Source organism: Notamacropus eugenii, chromosome 3 (genome assembly GCF_028372415.1).
Source record: "Notamacropus eugenii isolate mMacEug1 chromosome 3, mMacEug1.pri_v2, whole genome shotgun sequence".
Taxonomy (NCBI): domain Eukaryota; kingdom Metazoa; phylum Chordata; class Mammalia; order Diprotodontia; family Macropodidae; genus Notamacropus; species Notamacropus eugenii.
In genome coordinates, this window is record NC_092874.1 from 379,808,809 (window position 1) to 379,835,202 (window position 26,394).

At 44.1% G+C, this 26,394-nt stretch overlaps 2 protein-coding genes across 5 annotated transcripts; one reads left to right on the forward strand and one right to left on the reverse strand.

Moving 5' to 3' along the window:
- Window positions 1-118: 118 nt before the first annotated feature.
- Window positions 119-21,902, forward strand: PTCD1 (pentatricopeptide repeat domain 1). 2 transcript variants are annotated; one of them, XM_072597623.1, is made up of 9 exons: window positions 119-181; window positions 1,166-1,730; window positions 7,726-7,866; window positions 9,782-10,000; window positions 13,704-13,805; window positions 14,486-15,238; window positions 15,926-16,042; window positions 18,862-19,044; window positions 20,077-21,902. In XM_072597623.1, the coding sequence occupies exons 2-9, from the start codon at window positions 1,221-1,223 to the stop codon at window positions 20,269-20,271; spliced, it is 2,220 nt and encodes a 739-aa protein (XP_072453724.1). In that variant the 5' UTR covers window positions 119-181; window positions 1,166-1,220; the 3' UTR covers window positions 20,272-21,902. The 2 variants fall into 2 exon arrangements, with proteins under 2 accessions (XP_072453724.1, XP_072453723.1); XM_072597622.1 differs by having other exon boundaries at window positions 127-262.
- BUD31 (BUD31 homolog) lies at window positions 21,448-26,364 on the reverse strand. 3 transcript variants are annotated; one of them, XM_072597636.1, is made up of 5 exons: window positions 25,679-26,364; window positions 24,269-24,376; window positions 23,026-23,148; window positions 22,573-22,739; window positions 21,448-21,702 (listed from the first exon to the last, which is right to left on the reverse strand). In XM_072597636.1, exons 2-5 carry the CDS (start codon window positions 24,360-24,362, stop codon window positions 21,652-21,654), a joined length of 435 nt encoding a protein of 144 aa, XP_072453737.1. In that variant the 5' UTR covers window positions 24,363-24,376; window positions 25,679-26,364; the 3' UTR covers window positions 21,448-21,651. The 3 variants fall into 3 exon arrangements, with proteins under 3 accessions (XP_072453737.1, XP_072453739.1, XP_072453738.1); XM_072597638.1 differs by having other exon boundaries at window positions 25,428-25,708; XM_072597637.1 differs by lacking the exon at window positions 25,679-26,364 and adding an exon at window positions 24,604-24,815.
- Window positions 26,365-26,394: the final 30 nt, after the last annotated feature.

The following is a 26,394-nucleotide window of genomic DNA, read 5'->3' on the forward strand; positions in this document are numbered from 1 at the left end:
GGCCAATCGGACGCCGGAGGGGAGGAAGGCGTGGCTCAGGAGCCGGATGCGGACCTATCAGGCGCCGATCGCGGGGGCGGGCAGGCTCGCGGGCTCTTACGTGCGCTGTCGCGCCGGTTCCCTCGCTCTCGTTCTCCCGGGCTTCCTTCCGAGAGCCGGCGGCGGAGAGGACCGCGTCCCGGTGAGGCTTCCTTGGGGGCTGCCGGGGCGCTTGTGCGCCTGCGCACCGCGCGCGCAGGGCAGGCGGACCGGGGACGGCAGGGTGAGTGCAGCCGGGGACGAAGCTTGGGGGACTCTCGCCCTATCACTTGCTTACCGACCCGGAAATATCCTTCCACCCCCTGAGCCCCAGCGCCAGCATCTGTGCAGACCAGTGTCGCATGAGCTGGGATGGAGTGGTGGGCCTTAGCTCTCGCTCCCCGTTGCACGGACAGGGAAACTGAGGCCCGGAAAGAACCCACTTGCCAGGCAGCAGCAGGCAGTGGTGGAAGCCGCCTGGGCCCCTGCCTGCCTCAGACTGAAAGTCCGGCCTTGGCCCCCACCCCCATCTGAATGGCCGAACGGTAGCTTTGGGGTCGGGCCCAAGTGCCCGCGCCGGGACAGCGTTTCCCTGGGTCTGTAGAATGAGAGGGCTGGGATTCCTGAAGACGTCAGGCCCCAGTCTGACCTGAGGGTCTCTCCCCTCCCCCCCACATTGTTCCAAGCCTGTACACATCGTTCTCACCCCTGGGGTGGGGGCCACCAGCAGCGCCCTTCACGTGTTGGAGAACAGCCCGGCTGAGGGGGGTCTTAGAGACTTACTCCCCTCCCACCCCGGGAAAGAATGAGCCTGGGATTGCCCCCCCCCCCAAAAAAAGGAGTTGCAGGTAGTCTGAGGGGTGATACATCTATGTGATGCTTTGTAAGAGGCTTTCCTCACAGCCATCCTCTAGAATAAAGCAAGTTTTATCCCTTTTTGTAGATGAGAAAACTGGGTCTCAGAGAAGTGGCTTGACGACCTTTTACAAAGTGGCATAGTGACTTCCAGGAGTCTAACTTAGATCTGGTGTCTAAATCAACATTCTTTCCTCTGCAGGCTATCCAAAATAATTCATATAAAAACCTTATATGAGTCTGTTTGGCAGTTCCTTACTTTTTTTCCCCTTAATATTTGAATTGACTCCAGGACCCAGACTGGATCAGTGAAACATCCATGGTAGTAGACAGCAGGAAGAGGAGACATGAAAATCATACAGCTGTTCTCCAACCCCTCCCTGGCAGGATCATTTGCCCTAAGACACCTTAATCCATGGGTGGGCCCCAATGGAACTAGATGGGTAGCTCAAGGAAAGAGCCTGGTGTTTCAGAGGGGCTCATGCCAGCTGCTCCGATGCCCAAGATGGAAACCTCAGTGTGGGATGCTGAGACTATTCAGTTCCTCCCTCCCCAAATTCAACTCAAATGACTGGCCCCAGAAAAAAGTAAACAACAACTCTGCAGTGCTTAGTGAATCTTGTTCTCCAGCCCAGCCGGACACAAATGGAAATGAAGAGGAAGAGACTTTTGGGACTCTGTCTGACAAATATTCATCCAGAAAAGTGTTTCGTAAAGCTACGGCAGACTTTCACAACTTAAGGCTTCAAGAATATGAGGATGAGGAAGATAAAGTACTGCAGCAGCCTTGGAAGGGGCGGCGGAACACCCCTCATTGGTATTTCTTTCAGTGCAAGAGGCTGATAAAGGAGGACAAGGTGAGTCCCCTAGCTCTTGGTTAACTCCTATGAAAACCACATCTGACTGACACATCACTTTCAGAACTCTTATAAGAATCTCCTCCTCCACTCAGACTTCTTTACCCACTGAACCCTAAACATACCAGCAAGACCCCATCCTCAGATGGCATCCCCTTTGCCTTCTTCAGTTTAATTGAACAAACATTGTGGTTTATCGGCCGTGTCCCAGGCAGCCCTGGGTAGACCAAAATAAAATAGCCCCTGCCTTCTTAGAGCCTATAGCCCCCATTCGTCCTTCAAGTCTTACCTCTTCATTCATTCATTCATTCATTCATTCATTCATTCATTCAATATACTTAACTGAAAAGCTGTTTTGGATAAGGCCCTGTACTAGACGCTGAAGGGGATACAAGGAGAAACACGACTCAGTCTCTGCCCCCAGGAAGCTTACTATTTGTATGGGGGATGGGATTTGTACACAAATCCAATGTAATATTACCAGTATTTAAGTCCCTACGGTGCCAGGCACAGGGGATAAACATCTCTATGGAGCCTACAGTGTCCCAGGTGCTGTGCTGAGCATTTTGCAGATAATGTCTCATGTGATCTCACAGCAAAGCCGCTGGGAGGTAAGTGCTGTTATTTTCCCCGTTTTACAGTTAAGGAAACTGAGGCAGACAGAGGTTAAGTGACTCGCCCGTGGTCACACACTTAGTACTGAGGCTGGCTTTATTCACATCTTCCTGACTCTACTTCACAGTCTGGCTGCCTCAGCTGTACTTAAGTACTGCCCTCCATCATTCTGGCAGTTCGAAGGAAAGAAACATCATTTCCATCCATAACAAGGTCTATAAACTTGGTTTTTGGAGGTTTTCTTCATATATTTTGATGTGTGCTTCAATATGATGGATTTCCTTCATAATCCTGTGTATTTTATGCATTTAGGAACATTCTTCTGAGGAGGGGTGCATGGGTTTCCCAATGAAGCAACAACTCCCTGACCCAAAGAAGGCTGAGTCCATTGTTCGAGAAGAGGGAAGGTTTCTAGGAGCTGTCATCAGAACTGGGCTCCTGAGAAGCCTTCTCTGATTCCTTCAACCCACACTGATTTCTTCTCCCATTTGAACTGGCCTGCACTTATCATAGTCCTCATTTGGCACTTGACAAATTCTTAGCTCTTTTTTCTAAGTTTATTTATGTCTTCTCTCCCCAGTTAGAGGGAGCTGTCTAGAGGCAGAGACTGAGTATAAGGCTCAAGACATAATGCCATGCACGTAGTTGGCACTCAGTAAATGTGCATTGACCAAAATTTGTTTGAAAGAGGGCTCTGAGGCCTGGAAGGACTTATGCGGTCTAATGCTGAGCGAAAGGAGCACAACCAGGAGAACTTTGTGCACAGCAACGACCACAGTGTGTGAGAGTTTTTTCTGGTAGACTTGGAACTTCATAGCAACGCAGGAACTTAAAAAAAAATTCCTAATGGTCTTCTAAGGCAAAATGCCTTCCACACTCAGAGAAAGAGCTGTGGAATTCATTCGCAGAATATAGCAGATCATTTGTGTGTGTGTGTATTATGTTTTGATTTGTTACATGACTTCTTCCATTTATTTTACTTGATCGACATAGCATGACTATAGTGAAAATGTATTCACTAGGAATGTATGTGTAGATCCTATATAGAATTGTATGCTCTCTTGGGGCAGAAGCGGGGTGGTGGGAGGTAGGTAGGGGGGGAAAAATCTAAGTTTTATGGTAGTGATTGTAGAACATTAAAAATAAAAAATAAAAAAAAAGAAAGAGGGCTCTGGAACATAGCCACCAGGAGCCCAGAGGTTTCTTTTGCCTCACAAGCTCTAGTCTGTCTAACCTAGAATAACCACATAGTCTCAGAAGAGCAGCTGCTGGGCTTCTCCTTAGGCTGAATTCAGCCATGAGAGAAGAAGAGGAGAGTTGAAGGGGTGGTAAGGTATAAAGATGGGCATTTAAAGATTAGGAGAGGGAACCAGTGAAAAGAGACAAAGTGTCCATGTTGTACAGGGTAAGTAGGGAGAGAGGGATGGAAAAGAAAATATAAAGGCAGAAGGATTGGGGACATGTTACAGCCCCAACAGATGGAGCAGCCCAATGTGGAAAAAACAAGAACTGTTTTTTAACGACAAGACCCTCATCAAAAAACTGTCCTTCCCTGCCTTCCTCTCAGGCAAGGACAGCTGAGAACCAGAAAGGTAGGGGGCTCTAAAAAAGGAAGAAATGAGGCTTGGGCAAAGTCTCTACTAAGGGAAATCTCCCTGGTGTTAATCCAGGTGACAAAGTAAGCACACATCATGGGATGTGCATGTAGGACATCGAATTAGAGGGAGGGTGGCCTTCTGGATTGGGCTGGCACAAAGTCATTGTGATATCTGTCTTTTTATCTTATTTGCTGACAGTGGAGGGCGAAGCAGGTGATGGGAACCCCAGAATGGTTATTGGTGTAGCAATGGAGACCTCTTAGGGATTTTTTTTCTCTTCTTTTCTTCTTCTTCTCTTCTTTTCTTCCCTACCCCAGAGAAAATATTTCTGTATTCTAGACCAGAGTTTCTTAATCTGAGGTTAATGAGCTTGGATTTTTTTTAAATATATATGTATATAATTTACTTATTTTTTGGTTCTTAACATTCACTTCCACAAGAATTTGAATTCAAAATTTTCTCCCCACCCCACCCCACCCCAAGATAGCATACACCCCATCCACCCCTTCCTCCAGTCTGTCCTCCCTTCTATTATCCACCCTTCTTCCATCCCCCTTCCCTTCTGTTTTCCTGTAGGGCAAAATAGATTCCTATACTCCATTGCCTGTAGAGCTTTATTTTCAGTTGCATGCTAAAACAATTTTTAACATTCATTCTTAAAGCTTTGAGTTCCATATTCTCTGCCTCCCTCCCCACCCACCTTCATTGAACAAACAAGCAATTCAATATAGGCCATACATGTGTAACAATGCAAAATACTTCCATAATAGTTATGTTGTAAAATACTAACCCTAAAATACTAACATTTCCCTCTGTCCTGTCCTGCCTTTCATTTATTCCATTCTCTTCCTTGACCTGTCCTCTCACAATGGTGTTTGCTTCTGATTATCCCTTTCCCCAATTTGTTGTCCCTTCTGTTATCTTCCCTCTCCTGTCCCCTTCCCCCTTGCCTTCCTGCAGGGTAAAACAGATTTCCATATTCAGTTGAGTGTGTGTTATTCCCTCCTTAAGCCAAATCCCATGAGAGTAAGGCTCAATTATTTCCTTTCATCTCCCCCCTCTTTCCCTCCATTGTAAAATCTCTTCCTTCCTTCTTTTATGTGAGATGATTTCCTACATTCTACCTCTCCCTTTCTCTTACTCCTAGTACATTCCATTCAACAGAAATTTTATTTTTTTAGGTATTCTCCCTTCAAATTCAGCTCACCCTATGCCCTCTGCTTATGTATATGTGTGTGTATATATTATACAGATGCACATACACCCATGTATATATACATTCCTACACATATGTAATATACACATACATACATACCCATACACACCTACATATCTGTCTGTCTATCTGTCTATCTATCTATCTATCTATCTATCTACATATATATATATATGTATATATACATATTCCTTCCACCTACCTTAATACTGAAAAAGATCTCATGAGTTACAAATAACATCTTTCCGTGTAGGAATGTAAACAGTTCAACTTTAATGAGTTCCTTAAGGCTTCACTTTCGTGTTTACCTTTTCATGTTTCTCTTGATTCTTGTATTTGAAAGTCAAATTTCCTAATCAGCTGTGGTTTTTTCAACAAGAATGTTTAGAAGTCCTCTATTTTATGGAAATTTCATTTTTTCCTCTTAAGTATTGTACTCAGTTTTGCTGGGTAGGTGATTCTTGGTTTGAAAATCCTATCTTCTTTGACAAGCTTCTAAATGCTGTTTTATCCTGATTGTATTTCCACCATACTTGAATTGTTTCTTTCTAACTGCTTGTAATATTTTCTCCTTGACCTGGGAACTCTGAAATTTGGCTACAATATTCCTAGTAGTTTTCCTTTGGGGATCTCTTTCAGGAGGCTTCAGTGAGCTTTTGAACCTCCTTTTCCATTTGCTAAATTCTGCTTTTTAAAGTATTCTTCTCCTCATTGGCTTTTTGGACCTCTTTTGCCATTTGAGTGAGTCTATTTTTAAAGGTTTTTATTTTCTTCAGCATTTTTTGAGTCTCCTTTAGCAAGCTGTTGATTCACTTTTCATGATTTTTTTGCATCGCTCTGATGTCTCTTCCCAGTTTTTCCTCCACCTCTCTTACTTGATTTTCAAAATCCCTTTTGAGCTCTTCTATGGCCTGAGATCATTACATAATTTTTTTTGGAGGTTTTAGATGTAGAAGCCTTGAATTTTATGTCTTCCTCTGATGGTATACTTTGTTCTTCCTCATCCGAAAGTATGGAAGAAAATACTTGTTCACCAAGAAAGTAACCTTCTCTAGTCTTATTTTTTTCCCTTTTTTTTTTTTTTTTTTTTTAGCATTTTCCCAGCCAGTTACTTGACTTTTGAGTCCTTTGTTAAGTGGAGGGTATACTCTAGGGACCTGTAAGTTCTCAGTTCCTCTAAGGTGGCACAGTCAAGGGAGAGGAATTTACTCCTCTCCTGGCCTGAGCTCTGGTCTGTGAGCAATCACTAGCACTCTTTTCTGCCCTGGATCTGCAAGTAGGATTCCCTCTCCACAGTCATGACCACGTCTACCATGCCAGTGCTCCTCCTCATCCCAGGACCACCACTCAGAACTGAGACTCATATCAGCCTCTCAATTCCCCCAGGGTCTTTAGGTCAGGGGCTTCAAAAGTGGATGCTGCTGCTGCAGTTGTCTGCCACCACCCTGGGGCCAGGGTCAGACAACACTCTCCTCTCACCCAAGTGAAAGAGTTTTCTTACTGACCTTTGAAACTGTCTTTGGCATTTGGGTTGAGAAATCTGGGAACTGCAGCTCCTACCCATGATTCTGTGCCATGAGGCCTGCTCCAGCCCTGTCTGAGAAGCATGCCAAGGCTGGATTGCACTCTGTTCTGCTCTGAGCCAGGTGTGATAGACCTTTCCTGTTGACCTTCCAGGCTGTCTTGGGCTAGAAATCTCTTTCACTGTTGTTTTGTGGCCTCTGCTGCATTTGAATTTGTTTAGAGTCATTTTTTACAGGCATTTTATGGGCTCTGGAGGGAGAGCTAGAGGTCTGTCTCTCTATTCAGCCATCCTGGCTCTGCCCCACCCTTACTTTGTTTTGTTTTTTAAAATGTTTTGATAAGTGTATTTCAGTATACCTGCTTTCCTTTGTAATCCAGTGTATTTTATTTTGTGCATTTAAAAGCATTCTTTTAAAAGCATCTGAAAAACCTAGAAAGACTTACATGAACTGAGGCAAAGTGAAATGAATAGCACCAGAAGACCATTGTAAACAGTAACTGCAGTGTTACATGACGATCAGCTGTCAATGACTGAGCTATTTTTAGCAATACAGCTTGGTGCCAAGACATGAAGGACTTGTCATGAAAAATGCTATCCATCCCCAGAAATGCTATCCATCCCCAGAGAAAGAACTGATGGAGTCTGAGTACAGACTGAAGCATACTTTTTAAACTTCCCTTATTTTTGTTTTTTTGGTCTGTAAGACTAAAAGTAACAAAGAGAAACATTCTGGATTCAAAAAATAATTTTTTAAAAAAAACATTCTTCTGAGAAGGAGTCCATATAGTTTACTAGACTTCCCAAGGATCCATGATACAAAAAAGGTTACCCCTGCTCTAAATCAACCTCTCCTGGTATGTATATGTGTATATACCTATACATACTTATATACGCTATTAATCATTGCTTAATACTTAATTATTAATAGCAACTTATATAACATGCATATAACTAGTGTACTTGTATGCATGTGTATGTGTATGTTATACCAGGCCTAAATGTCATTTCCCATGTTTCTCCTTTACTGGCGGTATCTTGCAGTTGGCTGAGGCCCTGGATCTGTTTGAGAGGCAGATGCTCAAGGAGGAATGTCTCCAACCCATTGAATGTAACTATACAGTGCTGATTGGAGGCTGTGGTCGAGCAGGCTACCTGAAGAAAGCCTTGAAGCTCTACAATGACGTGAGTGCCCAGGGAAGGGAAGGAAAGGGTCTGTTGAACAAATAAGGCTAAAACAAACATACATGAACACCCACTCAGCTTTGCTTTAATTGGGACTCTTATTTCTCTCAGTATTTGAGAGACAGCAGGAAATATTGGGCTGAGAACAGTAATCTCATGGCTTACATTCTATTTGAGGATTGGCAAAGGTCTGACCCCACCACAACTGGATAAGATAGGTAAAGCTAGCATTGTTACTCCTGTAACAGAAAGCAATACGTATTTCGCAAATCAATGGACAGATCCAACTGTCTGACCATAGTTGCCAGAAAGGGAAGCACCAACCTCTGGCTTTTCAAAGCCAGGGGGGCTCCTTAGCAGCTTCCCAGAATCTGGGACACAAAACTTCTTCCAAAAACAGCCCCAAAGTAAAACCTCACCCTCAGAGGATTTATACCTTTTTCAGAGCCAGAGGGCACCCCAACCCTTGAGAACCAGTACCTCATTAACAAAACCTGTGGGCCTCCCTACAAATCTTCCCTAATCAAACTCCCTTTAATGGATGGGCCCATTAATGAGTAGGGAAGATCTTTAATCACATTGACAATACAAATGCATATACTGTTTCTAGTTAAAGAAACTTGTTTCTGTACTTTACTCCTAGTAAAGACTCTTGGTTGATAAAGGCAAGATTCAGTCAGAGGCACTTGATTATACTAAAACAAAAGCAGCAAAAGATCCTACTTTGCTTGCCCTTAGACTCCCATTGTACAGGTGAGGAAACTCATACATAACTAAATAAATAAACATACATACGTGTATGTATGTGTGTGTGTGTGTTATATATGTATATACAAATATACACAAATATATGCATATATATCTAAAAGTAACTGTGTGTCCATGGTCACCCAGGGGTCTAGTTAGTCTTAGGTCTGTCACATAATGTCAATAGCACATAAAGGTAAAAAATGGCTTTGGTGACTCCAGAAAAAAGGAAGGAAGAGATATCTTCTTTCCCCTACCCTATTAACTCCGAGAAGGGGTGGGAGGTTCAGATTTTTTTGCAAAGTATTGATTGTTTTGCTGATTTTTCCCCTTTTTTTCTTTCCTCTTTCTATTAAAATCAGTTCATCAATATTAAAATCAGTTCACCTGCTATGTGCCAGGCACTGTGCTAAGTGCTGTGGATACAAGGAGGCAAAAGACAGTCACTGCCCCCAAGGAGGATACAATTTAATGAGGGAAGCTGACATGCTAACAAATATGTACAAAGCAAGCTATATACAGGATAAATTGGAAATAATTAACAGAATTAATAATTCCCAGAGGGAAAGCACTGGAATTACGGGAAGTGCGGAAAGGCTTCCCCAAGGCTTTAAGTCCTTTGTTCCAAGGAAGAGGGAGTAAAGGGGGAAATTTAGGTAACATATCAATGAAAATTATGTTTTAAAATGTATCACTAATTTTTAAAAGTAGCTTTGGCTGGTTGCTGCCTGAGACGTTGTAAAACCATGGTTCACAAACTTTTTCCTCATGGCATAGTATTCTTTGCCATTACCCACTTCAGGAAAACTGAAAGAGTTGTTTGTGCATTTGGAAGTGTAAATTCCAAACAATTTACAGCACATTCAACAAAATCCAAGGCTTCCTTGGAGAGCTACTGCCTTAGAGGCTTTCAGTGCCAGCTGACCTGGATCAGGGACAGGCTGGGAAATCAGATTCTCAGTCTCTCTCCTTGGCAGTACCCGAAATCATGCCTTGAGCCCCAGTTCTCACCTCCAGTTACTGATCCTAATGAGGCTTCTCATCAGTATCTCATTTCTCCCTTCTCTCAGTGAGGTCAAAATCAAGCAAATCAGTGGTTTCCAATGGGAAGTTTTCTGGTCCTGTCCAAGGGAGGTACTCAGTTCTGGCTTTATTTTATTCATGATAGATGAAGAAACGGCATCTGGAACCCACAGATGCCACTTATACAGCCCTATTTAACGCCTGTGCCGAATCACCATGGAAGGACTCTGCCCTACAGAGTGCCCTAAAGCTTCATCAACAGCTCCGGGCCAAAAACATCGAACTGAACTTGAAATCTTATCATGCGCTACTGAAAGCTGCTGCCCTCTGTGCCAACACCAGGATGTGTTTTGAGATCTTCAAGGTAGGGATCTTTTTTAAAATTATTATTCAACTCCTTCCACCCTCTGGTTGCCTAAAATGGTGCTGCCTATACACACGGGTGTTCAGTTGGTGTTATTGGCCTCCCTGTCTCCTCCCTTCCCCGCCCCCCCCCCCACCACCACCACCACCACAATTTTTCCTCTCCACCTAGGTAGAAAACAAGAATCTCAGCTTAGGTAGCAGATGTCATGGCATTTCAGAGCCAGAGCTGATTGTGCATTTTCTCTGGAACCAAACTCATGTCATTAGGGTTAAGAATGAATATTCGTAAGGGCACAGGTTTATATCTTTACTTTGGGGATCAAGAATGATTCTGAATGATTTCAGGAATGTTCAGAAGTGCCCAGTGCTTCTGTAGCCAGCAGCTAGCGTTCAGACCAGAGTCTCAGAATTCCCTTCCCTCTTGGTAGTGATAGGATAGCACAGAAGGCCAGCCTTCAGAATTGATATTGGTCAGTAAGCAGTCAGTAAACATTTATTAAACACCTACTATGGGCCAGGCACTATACTAAGTGCTTGCTAGGGATACAAATAGGAAAAAAGGAAGATGGCCCCATCCTCCAGGACCTTAGAATTGAATGGGAGAAGATAACACAAAAAGGAAGTTGAAAAGCCAGAGTCAGGGAAGAGCAGGTAGCAGACTCAGGACCTGGGGGAGGAAGTCAGTCAGAGAAGTCCCAGAGCTGTGCAGCCAGGTCAGAAAGGATATAGGAGTATGTTTTGCTTTGGCATGGGGCAGGGGGAGAGAACTAAAGATAGAATTGGCCTCTGACTCCATTTTCTTTTTTAAACAAAGGTAGAGAGTGGGAGTAACTCAGGTGTTGAGCCTCAGATTTTGATAAATGAAAAATACTCTTAATCACATCCCTCTTACTGGAAATATTACTATTTATCACCATTTTTAGTGAGAGCTAAAAGGGTTTTGGACTATTATAAATAGTATTTTAAATTTTATAAAAAGAGAGACCTGACATTGATACTTTCTTGCCTGACCTGGTTTGTGATTTAAGGCAGTCACCAACCCTGAGCAGGTGGCAGCCCTTCTTCTGGACAGAGGGGCAAGATCCAAAATTAGATTTGAAATAAATGTGAACCAGAAGACCAGGCTTGGGTGATTTCTTCAGAAAGCCAGAATTTAAAGGGGTGAGACAGAAGACAGAAAATGGTCATCAGCATGAGATTTAGGAAGGGAAATCAGGTGGCAAAATGCAGAGTAGAGAGCTGAATACATTTCCCACTTTTGCCACATACTTCCCTAAACTTCATCACTGGCCAGATCCATGTCCCCTGTTCCTGACTTCACTCAGCCAGTAAGGTTTGGGATTCCAGAAACCATCAGCATCTTCAGAATGTTTCCCCTGGTCCTTGGATTGAAATGACATTGGGAAGAGACTTCTTTCTACCAATTCCAGAGCATGCTCTTGTTCTCTGGCTCTCATTGTCTTCTAACACCCATACCTCTCTGCCAGGCTACCAGGCGCTACAATAGAATAGGCCCTGTCTCTTCCCTGACTTTAGGAGATACTAAACAGTATCTCTCTTTCTGCTCATCTGCTATCAGTGATAATGGGCAAGGGCTGTTAAAGATTGTACAGTTCAGTGTCAAGTTGACAAACCTCAATAGAACATAACAGTACTTTTCACATAGCAAGTACCTTAATCTCTATTGAATTGAATGGCATTGACCCCAGCTGGTAGGTTGCAGGCTTCTCTCCACCTGCCAGATTCTAGGAATGGGAAGGGTAGACAAGATTCTCCCTCTGTGGTCCAGAGCCTTCCCTCCATGTTGGCTCACCTCTTTCTGTAGACTGTTTTGGCTGCCCCTACTCATGCTACAAGTCAGCTAGCATGACCTCCAGCTCCACCAGAGAGTCATTGACTAGGGGGGACTGGTGGAGTGGGAAACTGAGGGAATGTAGGGAATGAAAGAGTAGAAACCGTGATTCATATAAAAGGGCATGGACTGTCTTGTGATAAGGGAATTCCTCAGTGGGCAGCAGAGCAGCCTAACCATCCTAACAATGGAATGACACAGAAACTTTTGAGGTTTCAGTTTAAATACTGTCTGCCCATCAGCTGTGGGGGCCCTCACAACACCACAAAAGCCATCTTCACCCCAGGCCATTAAGGGGGAGAGGAGGTGTCCATAAACAATTTATAATAGGCCAAGAACCCTAGGAAGTCCTCTACCTATCCAGCAAAGGGACATGGGGAAAATCCAGACTCCCTCTGCCACCTGGGGCAGCAGTTTCCTTCCCAAAGTGTACAAAGACACAGTTTCTGAAAGACCTGAACCACTTGTGACTGTAGTTCTACAGCTACCTATTCAGAACCTTGAAGTATGGAAGACAGATCATAGGATTACAGATTTAGGCCCAGACAGATGAGGAACCTGAAACTGAGAGTAGGCCAATGACTTGCCCCCCGTCACACAGCTTGTGGGTGTCTGAAGTCTCTCTGACAAACCCAGAGCTCTCTCCACTGCCATTGTCAGCTTCAAGTAAGGAATCAGACAACACTGTCCTTTCCCACCAGAGGACTGACTGTGCCAGGTAGAGCAACCAGCAGGGATCAAGAGGTACAGTTCCCTTCTGGGGAAAAAAAAGGGCAGGATTGGGAATCAGGATCCAGGCAAGCTTTTATCACAAGGACAGGCCCAGGCAGACCTAGGGTTTCTTCAGAGCATTAAAGTACTGATGGGTAAGAACAGAAGTGAGCAGCTAGTTGTTGCAGGATCAGAGATGCAGGCCAAGAGATGGGTACCAGATCAAGAGGCATTGCTCACTCTTGCTCTGTCCAGTTAGAGGTGGGCCCGTAGATTGGGTCTGCCATTGCCCCTTCTCACTCAGCTGTGCCAGTGTGGCTTTTGGCCCAGTCACCCATGTACTTAAGAGGCCTCTTAGCAGTTACTGGAAGAAATAATCTGGAAGTTAAGGTGATGTTGTACATTCAAGAGATTGAACTCTTCACTTTGGAAACATGAACCACAGTGAGGGGATGTTGAAGGTAGATAGTGAGCAGAATTACCCCAGCTTGTATCGCCTTATGTGCTAGACAGAATTATTCAGTGAATTTTGGACCATTAGGGCTGCTGAGCTTCTCAAGAATTCTGGAAGACGAGGGTTAGTGGGAATAAAATGAAAGGAAATAATACTCTGGAGAGTTGGCCTGCTTGTGTCCTCCATATGGAGCTTCCCAAGAGCATCGATTTAGAGTGCAGTTAACATAAGTGACCTCCTTGTTCTATCCCAACATTTTACAAATGAGGAACTAAGGTCCAGAGTGGTTAGACAGCTTGGTTGTAGTCACCTGGTTAGGGCATCTTTATGGGCATGATAATATGTGGTAGCTCTCTCCCTAAAGAATCATCTCAGGATGGACTCTGCCCTCTAGGAAAACATAAGGAAGCAGGCAAGTTTAAGACAGTAGTGACATGGATGTGTGTCCATGCATGGGCAGGGAGGGAGAATGTAAGTACTTCACAGATGGAGATATGAGATTAATCTTCTAAAGGATAAATATATTTAAGAGTTACAGTTCATTTTCTTTTTCTTTCATTATGAGTGCTAAATTACCTAGAAATCATCATATTGAGCATCATATAAATAAAATTAGACATAGATGCTTCCTTCTAAGGGCTTATGACCTTGTCATTCAGATAATACATTTTTCCCCTGCTCTAGGAAATTGTACTCAAAGGTCATGCTATCACCAAAGAGACTTTCAATTTCCTGCTCATGGGCTGCATACAAGACAAGAAGATAGGCTTCAGATATGCCTTGCAGGTCTGTACTTCTCCCCCTGAGTGTTGTGAATACAAGGTCTTTGGGGGCAACCCTTTCAAGGTACTGAGGGAGATATTTGAACTGTATGCTAAGTGGTAAAGAATGTGGTGTTCCCAGGTGAGAGATGAGGTGGGTAGAATGGCAGAGAGAGACTGGAATCTGGGTCATTTATCCTTCCCTAAGGGAAAGGGGGGAGGTGTCAGGGATTGGTGTGTAGAGGTCCCTTTGTTTTTCTTGCCCATAAAAATGCCTGTCTGAAAAGGACAGTGTGAAAGTAAAGGCACATTTTTTCCCCAAAATCCACCTTATCATGAACATTGTTCGGATGTAACCCACTGACCCTGATTTGTCAATAAATATTGCCATAGAGAATCATGGAGACATCAGTCAGCTATGCTGGCATGCCTCCCTCTCCTGGGCACTGTTGTAGATGAGGTTTGGGATAGAGGTCACCTTCCTAAGACTGGGTACTCAGAGAAATTCCTTGCCTCAGTAGCCTCAACAACCAGAGCTCTGAAGCCAATGTCACCCCATTTGTCTCATCCCAACCCCCCAGAAAATACTCTTATCTGAGCTTCTGTCTCTAGCTGCCCCAGCCATTGGAGCTGAGGGGCCTTCTGATAGTCTTGTAGGTTCTTCAGAGAAAACAAAAAGATATGTCACTTTTTCTTCTGGAGCAGGTTTGGAGACAGATGTTGAAAATGGGGATTGAGCCTAATATTCACAGTTACAATCTGATGCTGTGTGCAGCACGGGACTGTGACCTAGGGGACCCCGCAGTGGCTTCAGATTTGCTTCTGAGGATGGAAGAGAAGCCAGCCCTGCTCCAGTTGAAGGCAGGCAAGCAGCACCAAAGGAAGAAAATACAGGAACAGAAGGCCACCTCAGCTGAGTTGGATGTGGACTCCCTGGAGAGGCAGCTATTTCAGGAAATTCCCAGGGAGGCCCAGGATCCTCCAGCCCTCCAGAAAGCCAGAGAGGCCAATGAGGTTCAGCCTGAGTGGGAAGATGGCAAAGGAGGACTTGATTCCAAACCTGCTGATTCCCTGGTAGTACTAACCCAAAGTCCAAGGAGGCTGGTGCCCGTGAAAGCTGATTTTGCCCAGTGTTCACAACCGGTTTGCCCTATGCCAAACTTGCTGGATCTCAGGGTATCTCATGTGAATGTGGTCTCTTTAGGGACTCTTGCTACTCCAGCTGACAGGTTGGCTTTAATGGGTGACATGAATGGTTTCCTGAGTCAAATGAAGGAGGACCACGTAGAGCCTGATATCAAAACTCTGACACTGTTGGCTGAGATCGTCAGGCCAAACAGTTCATCAGAGTCCTCGTTGTTGGCTGTTCTTGATGAGCACAAAGTAGAAGCTGATATTACATTTTTCAACACATTGGTGAGGAAGAAGAGCAAACTAGGAGACCTCCAAGGGGCAAAGGTAAGCACTGGCACCTCTTCATTGTAGAAGACACTAAAATGCATTGAGGTGAGCAATCCCCTTCCTTTGTCATTGTCTCTCCCACAGGATTTGATCACTGCCTGATAGGTCTGGGTCCTTTCAGAAAGGTGCCTTTTCATTGCTTAGTAATAAGACTCTTCCTGGCTGCCCATCGCTTTTAGCTGCTTCTCATCTCCTCTCAGATGTCCTGTTGCTAGGTTAGAAATCTGAGTTGTTACAGCCTTCTTGACACTTTTGTCTATTCTTTAGGCCAAGGGTGTGGCCCTTAGGTCCTCAAGTGCAGCCCTTTGAACCCAAATTTTACAGAACAAATCCCTGTAATAAAAGGCCGCACCCAAGGACCTACAAGGCCACGTGTGGTCCCGAGGCTGCAGGTTCCCCACCCCTGCCTTAGGCCCTTCTTACTTTAGGAGGGTCCCTGAGCATCAGAAAGAACAAAATTCATCCCCTTATGTTGACCCCATTTCAGTAAACTGGTAGGCATTTTCCTTGAAGCTTTGGCAATTGTGTGAGTGAAACAACTCCACAGAGTGACTTAGATGGTAAAATCCACAAGGCCTAAGGGAGCCTGCCTTATCCTTTCTCTCCCCAGCACCTAGCAAAGTGCCCTGTATACAGTGGTGCTCAGGAAATGTTTGTTGATGGCATCAATGTCTATTCTTTCAGAGTCTGCTTCCCATATTGTCAAGGAGAGGACTCACCCCTAATATGCAGACATTTTGTAACTTGGCTATAGGCTGCCTCGAGAAAAAAAGTGGAATCCAGCTACTCTCAGACATGAAGGTAATAAAGAGGCCTCCGTGATTAAGGTATCCAGTTGAGAAAGAGTGGTTAACAACCCCCCTTTACATTTTCATGTAGTACTGTGGTTGGCACTGTAAAGGAAGCTGCTCGGTTCTTTCTTTTAGACATTTACATTCTCTGATGGTTTTGATAAGCACACAGATTATTCCAGGAAAATACCTCTGCAAACTCTTAAGGTGCCATATTTGTGAAGTGGTAGCAATATTAATGCAGCAATGAAATTGGGAGCATATGGTATGAGAGAGGACTGTCCTTAGACCCAGGAAAGCTTGGTTACAAGTCTCACCTCTGAGATACACTGATCATGTGATCTCAGGCAAGTCACTTAACTTCCCTCTGCCCTAGGTAACCCTGTAAGACAGGTGTTCTTAACCTTCTTTTATATCACAACCCCCTTTGGCAGTTTGCTGAAGTCTATGGACCCTTTCTCAGAATAATGCTTTTAATTGCATCAAATAAAATTCATAGGATTACAAAGTAAACCAGTTATGTTGAAATAAGAAGGTGTAATTTTTTCCCCCAAGTTCATGGACCCCCTGAAATCTGTCCACAGACCCCTTGCAAGTCTGTAGACCCCAGGTTAAAAACCCCTGCTCTGAGATGGTAAGATGTGGAGAAGGTGCTACCCTGAACTGGGAGTTCACCATGTAAAAGTGTGCTTGAAATCAATCAGTTCACAAGTCTAGTTGCTATTCTATGAAGTTAGGAAACTGTAACTTATATTATTTGAGGGTGAGATTATAAATGGATCATAAGAGCATAGATTTAAAGCTTGAAGAGACTTTGGAGATCATCTAGTCCAGTCCCCTCATTTTACAGATGAGGAAACCTGAAGACCTTGTCCAAAATCATACAGCTGGTGAAATGGCCTAGCTCACATGTATACCTCAGGTCTTCTGACTCTAAATCCAGCACACTTTCAACTGTCCCAAGTCCTGTCTGCATTGCATTATGGAGTGGTGGGCATGAAAGTTTCCAGTTTAGAACAAATAGTCATCACCTCTCCTTTGTCAAGCAACATTATGATTTCATGGAAGAGGTAGGATTTCATTGGTTTCTTAAACAAAAGCTTGGTTAATTGGTTGAGGGTGAGCATTTGGAAATAAGGTTCTTACTAGGGAGGCAACACCCTTAGAGAAGAGAAGAGGGAGGGAGGCCTTAAGTGGGTGTATCAGACTTACAGAATACAGCCAAGCTTGGAGATGTTTCATCTCACTCATCCTATCACCAGTCTGTTTCCTGATCTTTCACTACTCCAGATAGGCATAACCAGGAATATTTTTCTTTTTTTTAATATTTTATTATTTTTTTCCCAATTACATGTAAAAACAATTAACTTTTTTTTTTTAGATTTGGAGTTGTCAGTTCTCTTCCTTCCCTCCCTGAGACGGTAATCAGTTTGATAGAGTTTATACATGTACATGCAAAACATTTACATATTAGTCATGTTGCAAAAGAAAACAGACTCCCTCCTCCAAAAGAAAAAGTGAGAAATAGTGTGTGCTTTAATCTGCATTCAGGTTCTGGAAGTTACTTCTCTGGAAGTGGATAGCATTTTTCATCACTTAGAATTATTTTGGATCATTGTATTGCTGAGAATAACTTAAGTCACTCACAGTTGATCATCATACAACATTGCTGTTGGTATTTACAGTGTTCTCCTGGTTCTGTTCATTTCACTTTCATCAGTTCATTTAAGTCTTCCCAGGTTTTTCTAAAGTCTACCTGTTCATCATTTCTCGTAGCACAATAGTATTCCATTACAATCACATACCACAACCTGTTCAGCCACTCTTCAGTTAATGGACATCTCAATTTCCATAAAAAGAGCTGCTATAAATATTTTTGCACAAATAAATCCTTTCCCCTTTTTTGAATCTTTCTAGTGGTATTGCTGGATCAAAGGGCATAGAGTTTTATAGCCCTTTGGATATCTCACTGCTAAGCTATGCCATGGGCCTCTTGGGCCTTACTACATCAGGGGCCACCGAATCACTGGGGCTCAAGGCTTGGCTGCTGGCTTGCCTGGATGGTGCCTGTGCTGGGCTATGCTCCCTTTTTAAAAGAATGCAACAGACCTTTTCCTGCCAGTTGTCTTGGGCTTAAAAATTGTTTTACCCCTGTCCTTTTATTGGTTCTGCCACTCTAGAATTTATTTTGAGACACTATTTTATAGTTGTTTGGAGGTGCATTTCGAAGAGTTCCTTACTCCACCATCTTGGCTCTACCAGAAGCCATAACCAAGAATATTCATAGAACCCACATTTCCCAAGAGAAAAGACACAAGTCCCTTTAGTATCCATTTCCTTCAAAAACACACACACACTCACAAACACACACACACTCTGAACTATATCAGCATGAATGCTTTGTTGTATACAAAGTCAAAAATGACCTTTTTCGCTAAAGGGCTGGTCTGTTTTGTGCTTCTAGAAAATAGTCATGGGCCTGTTCTAGCAATCACTACCCCACCATGAAGAGTTCTCTTCAAGTGTTTACCTCTAACATACTGTTCCCTCTCTTTCCCTGTGGTTGTCCTGTGTCCCCACGTTACTGGAAAAGACATAGCTTGCCTTAACTCCCTGGGTGCCCCATATTTGTTTCAAGGAACGATAGTATAACTTGATGTCTTGGTATAAGCCCCGATCTGACAAATTGGTTCTCTCTGACCTGAGATCTCAACAGGTTCACTTAACCCCTACTTCCTTCAGATCTAACCCTTGACAACACATCAAAAAGCTCTACTAGCCTCAGCCAGCTGGTGGATATTGTTTATTTAACATCTGTGACTGTTTCAGAAATGCAAGATGATCCCTAACGCCCACATCTACAGCACCCTCATCAATGTAGCTGTGAAGAAGCTGGACTACACTTATCTCACAGAAATTCTCCAGAGCATGAAGAAGAACGAGGTCCCTGTGAATGAAGTCATAATCCGACAGCTAGAGTTTGCTGCTACATACCCTCCGACATTTGACAGGGTATGTGTCCTAAGTCTTAAAGAAAACATGTCCTGAGAATGAAGTGGCAAATTCTTTTAGAGCCAGGTGGAAGGTGGTAAAATCCACATTCACTTCAACCTTCTCTGGCTACTAAACTCCCATTTAATTCCTAAGCTGGTATCAGCCAAATTACTCACTGGTAATAAGTTTTCAATATCTCCTCTTGGCTGTGACACAAATCCTCCAATCAGAGGATTGATGGGTAGCCAAGGAAGAGTCCTTTGCAAACGGAACAGTCAAATTAGTGCAATGAAATTTTACATAGCTTTCTCTTAACGCTAGAGTAGTTTCTGGTCCTCAGTGTTCTCCTAGAACTCTGAGTAATGATGGCCATGTTTTCTAGAAGTCATAGCATTGTGTGGTATAGATTTAGAGACTGATTTGATCAGCTACGGGGATTTTACAAAGTGGGGAAGCTCAATTCTAGAGGTAAATATGAGCCACCCAGGGTCACAATGGTAGAGTTTGTATAGAACCCAGGTCTCCCAAACCTTGCAGCCAACTGCAGAACAGGAAGAGTTTGGGAGGCAAACAGTAGAAAAGGCATTTTGTCAGTGCTGCAGTAAAGGGCTTTGATAAAAGGGTTAAAGAAATCTCTCCCCACTGGCACACTTCAGGGAGGGGCAGCTTCTCCTCCTTGTCAGTAAAATGGGGATGGATACTTGTCCAACCTACATTGCAGGGTTGTAAAAACCAGTTGAGTTACTGTATGTGAAGCAATTTGTAACCTCAAAGCACCACAAAAATATAAGCTACCATTATGTCTAAGAATATATTTACAGTGTCAAGCCAGTTCTGCAATAAAACATTGAGTCATGACCTTAATGCCCTCCATTCCCCACCAGAAACCCTCCAGTCTCTTTTTTTTCTATTAAATGAAACTATATGTAACAAGCTTTAATGAGAGACCCTTTCTCACCTCACCTCAAAGTTTCTTCCTCAGTATTTCATTCATGGAGGCTATTTTATTCCTAGTCTTAAATTTCATATAACTGGATCTTTCAATTACAGTACAAAAAGAAGAATACCTACTTGGAAAAGATCGATGGTTTTCGAGCTTTCTACAAGCAGTGGCTGAAAGTGATGCCTGCAGAAGAAACTCCCCATCCCTGGCAGAAATACAGGATGAAACCTAAGAGTGACGCAGTTAGTGAAGAGACTGAAGCAACCAAAGGCATGGGAGGCCAGCAAGAACAGACACTATGATGATCTTCTTCAGAGGACTGACAGCATAGACCTACTTTGGGACATGTTGCAAAAACCTAGAAATCTCCAACTGTTAGATGACTAGTTGTCCACAAAGGAGACGTAAAGAAGTGGAAGCAGCCTGGGTTCAGGTGTCTGATAATCATGGCACTTTAACTATGTCCAGTATTCATTACTGGCCAGAACATAACTGGGGTCTTACTGCATTTTAGAATGCTTTCAGTAGACTTTGTTACATACCTGCTGGTTGTACCAGCTTTAGTTTCCTGAATTACTAGCCTCACAAGGCTGTTTTTAACTAGTCTGTGGAACAGTGTACCAAAAAAATAATGTCCAGAGGGTAGCCAGGATGCTGATGGGCTCAGGGAAAGGGAGTTAAAATATTTAGCCTAGAGACCTAGGCAAAGGAAACTACATAATGGCAGTCTCCCAAGTATCTGAAGGGATGGCATGTGGAAGAGGGATTAGATTTGTTATTTTGGGCCCCAGGAGATAGAACTAGAAATAATGGGTGAAAGTTGAGAAGTCAATTTTAAATTACAGGAGAAACTTCAAATAATCTACATTATTTAGAAGGGGATTGGAGGCCCTCAGGAAGTAGTAGGTTCTCCTTCATTGGGGGGTCTTTGTGCAGAAGCTGGTATGATAGAAGGAATGGCTGCTCTGAGGTCCCTTCCAAATCTGAAAATCCTGGTATGGTACCTTCTTTATGTTCAAACTATAAGGATATCTCTATTCTGAGGTGGCCTATAGTAAGGTTAAGTGTCAAAAGACATGAGATGGAGTGTTGCCTTTCAATTATTCGTTCTGTGGCAAGGCACTTGACCCTTCCTGAATTCTTCCTATTAATATTAGAAACCCTATAGCATGGGAGGAAAGTGGCCATAGAACCAGGCATATCCACCTCAGATGCCACCAGTACATGAGGTACTGGATTGGAAGACTCTCTGACGTCCCTACCAACTCTCAATTCTGTGAACCTGTTTCCACATCTGTAAAATGGAGATTTTGCACTACTTAACCCTACAGGGCCATGAGGAAAATACAAACTTTTAAACTATAATTTTTTACATGTGTAAAACAAGTTAATCCATACATATGAATTCTAAGTGGCATGATAAGGAAAATCTTGTCTATATTTTAATATTATCCTGTTGTATACAAACTAACTACGAGTTACCAATGTTTAAAGATTTTATTTTTAAATCAAAAATAATTACAGTTGATTAACACCATCTTTCATTTCCCACCCTGCTCCAATCACAGGTTGTAGCTGTGGAGAGCACAAGTTATCCAGGAAAGAGTGTTCACTCTTAACAGCTACTCAGAGATGCACAATAAAAATAAGCCAGAAATGGAATCTGTGTGTCCATCAACCTGTCAACCAGAGCATCCTCGGCAGCCACAGTGGGTACACTCGATGATCCGCCCCTGTAAAACAAGGCAGGCTATGACATATCCTGGAGAACAGTGAGGCAGGAGGCACTTTATTGTGATGGATGCAATGTAAAAACTGATTCTATCACCTGTTAACCTCTTGTTAACTTGACCTACTGGATGTGTGACATGAGTGAATAAACAGCACAAAAAAAAACAAGTTACCCAAAGAATAAAAATTAAGTTGAATTCGAGTTTTTAAACTTTGTAATGGTATGGAATGATATGCAAAGGACAAGCTTTTCACCAACTATGTAAAACATATCATAATATAAATTCTTCCCGTGAAAAAACGGATTTGCATAAAGGCTCTAGCCATGGTGTAAGTCCCCCTTCACTCCCTAATCTCTATTATTAGTAAGAACTTTGCATGTCGTAAATGAATTAGATATTGCAGATGAGATGCTCTATTTAGCATCTTTACAAAGTCAGACACATCACTTTTTTGTGTTACGTAAAAAGGAAAACAAAATTTAATCCTAAACAAAGCCTAATTGAAGTGACAGCTAAATGAATTCTACAGATCTTGGGACTGGATTGAACCTTAAGGATTTGAAGCAATCAGACATCTTTTCACTATTATCCCTACAGCCATTCGTAAATTACGTACCCCCAAATCTCGCCCATCTCATGCAGTAAGTAGAAAAAAGGACACACAAGACAGCCATTAGGGAAATGGCCAGGTTAAAGGAAGGAACCAGCAGACTATAAATGAGAACTAAAACCCACAACAAATACCATTACAATCAAGATCTACATAACAAAGATAATGAACCCCAAGTGATTACATTATTAGAATACTACACAACATTATTAACCTACAGAAAATAAAATTCAGAATGGTATCAGCAGGAAGAAGCTTACCACTTCTAACTTGCTTTTTGGAACCCTACATATACAGTTGGTTCCAAAGTTGGTATCCCGAGTTTGGATACAACGGAGGCAGCACAGATTTTCATATCCCTGTTTTTTCCATTTGGCAATCAAATTTTTATCTGCATACCCTTCTTTAATGCAGTATTCGTATAATTCTGTCAGACAGAGCAAAAAAACATTAGATACCACTCCAATATGAACTCTTCTTCACCATCCTTCAATAAGGTATGGGGGAGAGAAAGGGAAGAAGTTCGGTACCTCTGTACATTTTACCAAGATATTTTTTTTTTTTTAGTGATCAGGAAAAAAAACTGACACTTGCTAAGGTTTAATTACTTAATTAATTTAATTATTCTTGTAATTTAAACCTCAAGTTAAGATTTCTTTCACTAAGAAAAGACTAAGACACCAAAAAGCCTAATACCCTATTCAACTGATTACCTCTGCTTATGGCTTTCCTCTTATAGAAGAGGTCAAAAATATATCTCGTCTTCTGGTGGTGGATCCGGAAGATTGGCCAGAGAGATTCCACTTTTCTCTTTCCTTCATGAGGTTCTGTTTCAGCTAGGGAGACAAAGACACATCAGTTCGGTAGACAGGTTTAGACACAATTTCCTGAGGGGAAAAAGAAGTCTGTACACAAAATTACAGTTCCATCAACAGTGACCTGTCGGGGAAAAACAGTCAAATGGCATAAGCATCACAGTTGTTGAACGATGTGCTAACTGGGTAACTGCACCCTACTCTTCTTAAAATTGTCTTTTCTTCAACACTTTTTTGTTTTTTTAAGAAAAGCCATGGATCAACACTGGAAAGCCTAAACATTCTACATAGGGGGTACTCAAGTCACTGCTTTTTAAATAAGTTAATCACAAAAAACGAATAGGAAAATATCAGTCAAGCCAACAAGCATGAGAAAAGAAAGGCAGTTGGGAATGTAAGACGAAAAAGCTACGGTTACGCTATTACAACAGAGCAAGAAAGCTGATCACTTCTGAGTTCTTACAAAAACTTGAACGTGAACCTCCACAATGAGTAAGTACCCTAAAAGCCACACCAAGGTTATTTTCATGTCCCACAAAAGAGTCTGTAGTAGCATTCATGCAACACAAATATTTATAGAGCACCTATTAGCTGCAGGACTGTAATCTGCTCATCCCTTTATACATACACAAAAAAGTCCCATACCAGCTCTGTTCTACAAGTTCCTATCCAGGTAGGAATCACTACAATAAGAATATTTATACAATATTTATAGAGACATTACGGAAAGGATGATCAGCAAAGACAAATGAAAACTGACAACTGCTGACCTAGGATAACAGAAACAGACCAAAACTTGAAAGTATGTAAACCATAAGCTACAATTTCTAACTGCCTCCCCAGCGCTTAGAACAGCACACAGTAAGGGCTTAACAAATGCTTGCTGACTTGTTACCACAGGTACTAAGTAGTAGAGGCAGGATTAAAATTCAAGTCCTCTGGCTCCAAGTTCAGTAATCCTTCCATGCATCACATGGTGGGTGTCCAAAAACATTAAAGCAAAGAATGGGCATGCGTTTGTGCTGTCACTGTAATGAAGTGCCGTAATTCAGATGGAAGGTTCCAGAAGTGTACACAGAACAAAGTGGTTATTCAATCAGATTGCAGTCTAATATAGGAACTGAAAACTGATTCTCCTCACCTTCCCGCATCTTTTGATCCAATTCGTCCAGTGTAGGTTCAATGAGCTCCCAGCCATCTGGAGGAGCTTTCCTGCTTCTTTTTACTTTAGGCATCTTCTACAACAACACTAAAGAAAATCAAAAAGAAGTTAAACAAACTGCTTCCTGACATCCAGTTCCACAAAGGACAGGCTTGGCTGTGCAAGCTTACACAAAGTGGGCCTCATGCAAGCCAAACAAAAGCACTGAGCGTTTCTACAACGAATGCAGAAAGACAGGTAGCATGGTACTAAGAAAGGAACAGTGGTTCTGGATTCAAAACATGTGGGTTCAAATTCTTCTCTTACTAGGTTACCTCAAGCAAGCTTCCAACCATCAAACTCTATCTTCCTTGGAAGAGGGAGAGGGAGCTGGGTCCCAAGCTGTGAGCTTGTGTTTGTCCTTGGTTTTCGGACAGGACCTTGACATCAGGAAGATGATGACATGACTTGCAGTTGACTCTGATTTGAATGAAGGAGGGCTGTGCAACGTCCCCAGCCTCACTTCCTCCTCTTCTCCCTCTCCTCCCTGCCCACAGGAAGGTAAATTTGGACGGTTGGAAGCTGCCCGGTTAACTTAGGGTTTACTGGCTAGACTCCTTGATTCCTTCCTTCCTTTCTCTCTTTTCTCAAAGACCAACCCTCAAACCCATTTCACTCTCACAGTGAAGCTCACACACTGAACCACAATAGGTCCCTGCCCAAGCTCCATTTAATGGCTGTTTTGGGCCCACCTGGCTCACAGTGAACGTCAAGAGTAACTCTCTCGACCAGCAACTCTGAGGGTCTTCTTCTCCCAGACTGATTTTGTTCTTAATTAATGGGGCCATCCCTTGACGCGCTTCTTAAAGAGGCCTGTTCCCCGAATGCGCGTCACCTCACTGAGAGGGAGAACCCGAAAAGACCTTAGCCTAGAAGGGCCAGGGTCGCACCCCAACATACACCGGGGTGTACGCCTGGAGGAAGAAGTGAGGCTGGGGACGGCGCACGGCCCCTCCTCCCTCAAACCAAAGCCAACTGCGAGTCATGTCGTCCTCTCGGTCCTCTTCGAGAAGGAAGGACCACCTTCACCCCCTCTCCTCCAGACCCTCCTCGCAGACCACCAGACCACCCCAGGTCTCTCCTCCACGAAGGCGCTCACGTTCCGTCCAGCTGAGATCCCCTCGGGCTCGCTGGTTAGCACAAGCCTTTCCAATGCTCCGGCTCCTTCGGCTGGAAGCAGGTGGGAGCAGAAGCCGTCCGGCATTTCGGGGTCCGGGGCTCCCCACCCCTCCAGCGCCCCTCCCCGACCCGGGGTCCGGCAGCGCCCAGCCCCGCCTTCCGCACCAGGGTCCAAGACGCGGGTCTGCAAACAGTCCCCGAAGCGAGGCTCGGAGGAGCGAGCGGACTCACCGAGGGGTCGCCCGCAGAACCGGGACGGCCAAGAATCCACGTCTCCTCCACTCCCGCCGCTGGCCGGACACCTCCCCCTCCTCCTCCCTCGACCGCTCGCAACACAACGCCGGCACCGGGGGCACGGCGGCCCGGATCCTCGGGCGCGGCGGGGTCTCTCCACTAGGCTCCACGGCGAGGGGCAGAGGCCTCTTCTCCCCTCCCGGACTCCTCCCGCGCTGGCCGCACAGTCCTCCTGGGACCCAAGGAGAGCCAAGTGGAGCGGGAGACAGCTGCCAAGGAAAAGCACCGGGGCGAAGCCCACCGACCGCCCACACGACCACCCGTCCGGCCGCCGTTTCCGTCCTACCGCTCCGCCCCGACGCCCGTCGCCCGCTTCAAACGTCACGGACGAGGGCCTCCGGGTCCCTGAGATATGACGTCACCCTCCCGCCACAGGCGGAGGCCTAGCGAAGGTATTGCGTCAGTTTGGTCGTCTACAGCATTGCCTGCGGAAAATCCTAATTCCCTCGTCCCGACGACCGGGTGGGGCGCCTTCATCGGGGAGCCGGACCTTCTCTGGGCTGTGGAGCTGGCGGCCTGCCCAAGCTCCGGTGTCAGGGAGTGCCGGTGAGAGGGGTGCTGGCGGTCGCGGGGCTCCGGCAGGCGCCTGGACAGTCGCCCCTCGAGCTCTGGCCCCTGGGAGAAGGGGTTCCGGGTCCTCGTGGCGGCGGCGG

Excerpts from the sequence above, each read along its gene's own strand:
- BUD31 (XM_072597636.1), bottom strand. The coding sequence starts at position 24,362 with ATGCCTAAAGTAAAAAGAAGCAGGAAAGCTCCTCCAGATGGCTGGGAG. Across the intron at positions 23,149-24,268 it reads GGATCAAAAGATGCGGGAAG|CTGAAACAGAACCTCATGAA; the intron begins GTGAGGAGAATC and ends TTGTCTCCCTAG. Across the intron at positions 22,740-23,025 it reads GAGGAAAGCCATAAGCAGAG|AATTATACGAATACTGCATT; the intron begins GTAATCAGTTGA and ends TCTGTCTGACAG.
- PTCD1 (XM_072597623.1), top strand. The coding sequence starts at position 1,221 with ATGAAAATCATACAGCTGTTCTCCAACCCCTCCCTGGCAGGATCATTT. Across the intron at positions 1,731-7,725 it reads GGCTGATAAAGGAGGACAAG|TTGGCTGAGGCCCTGGATCT; the intron begins GTGAGTCCCCTA and ends GGTATCTTGCAG. Across the intron at positions 7,867-9,781 it reads CCTTGAAGCTCTACAATGAC|ATGAAGAAACGGCATCTGGA; the intron begins GTGAGTGCCCAG and ends TATTCATGATAG.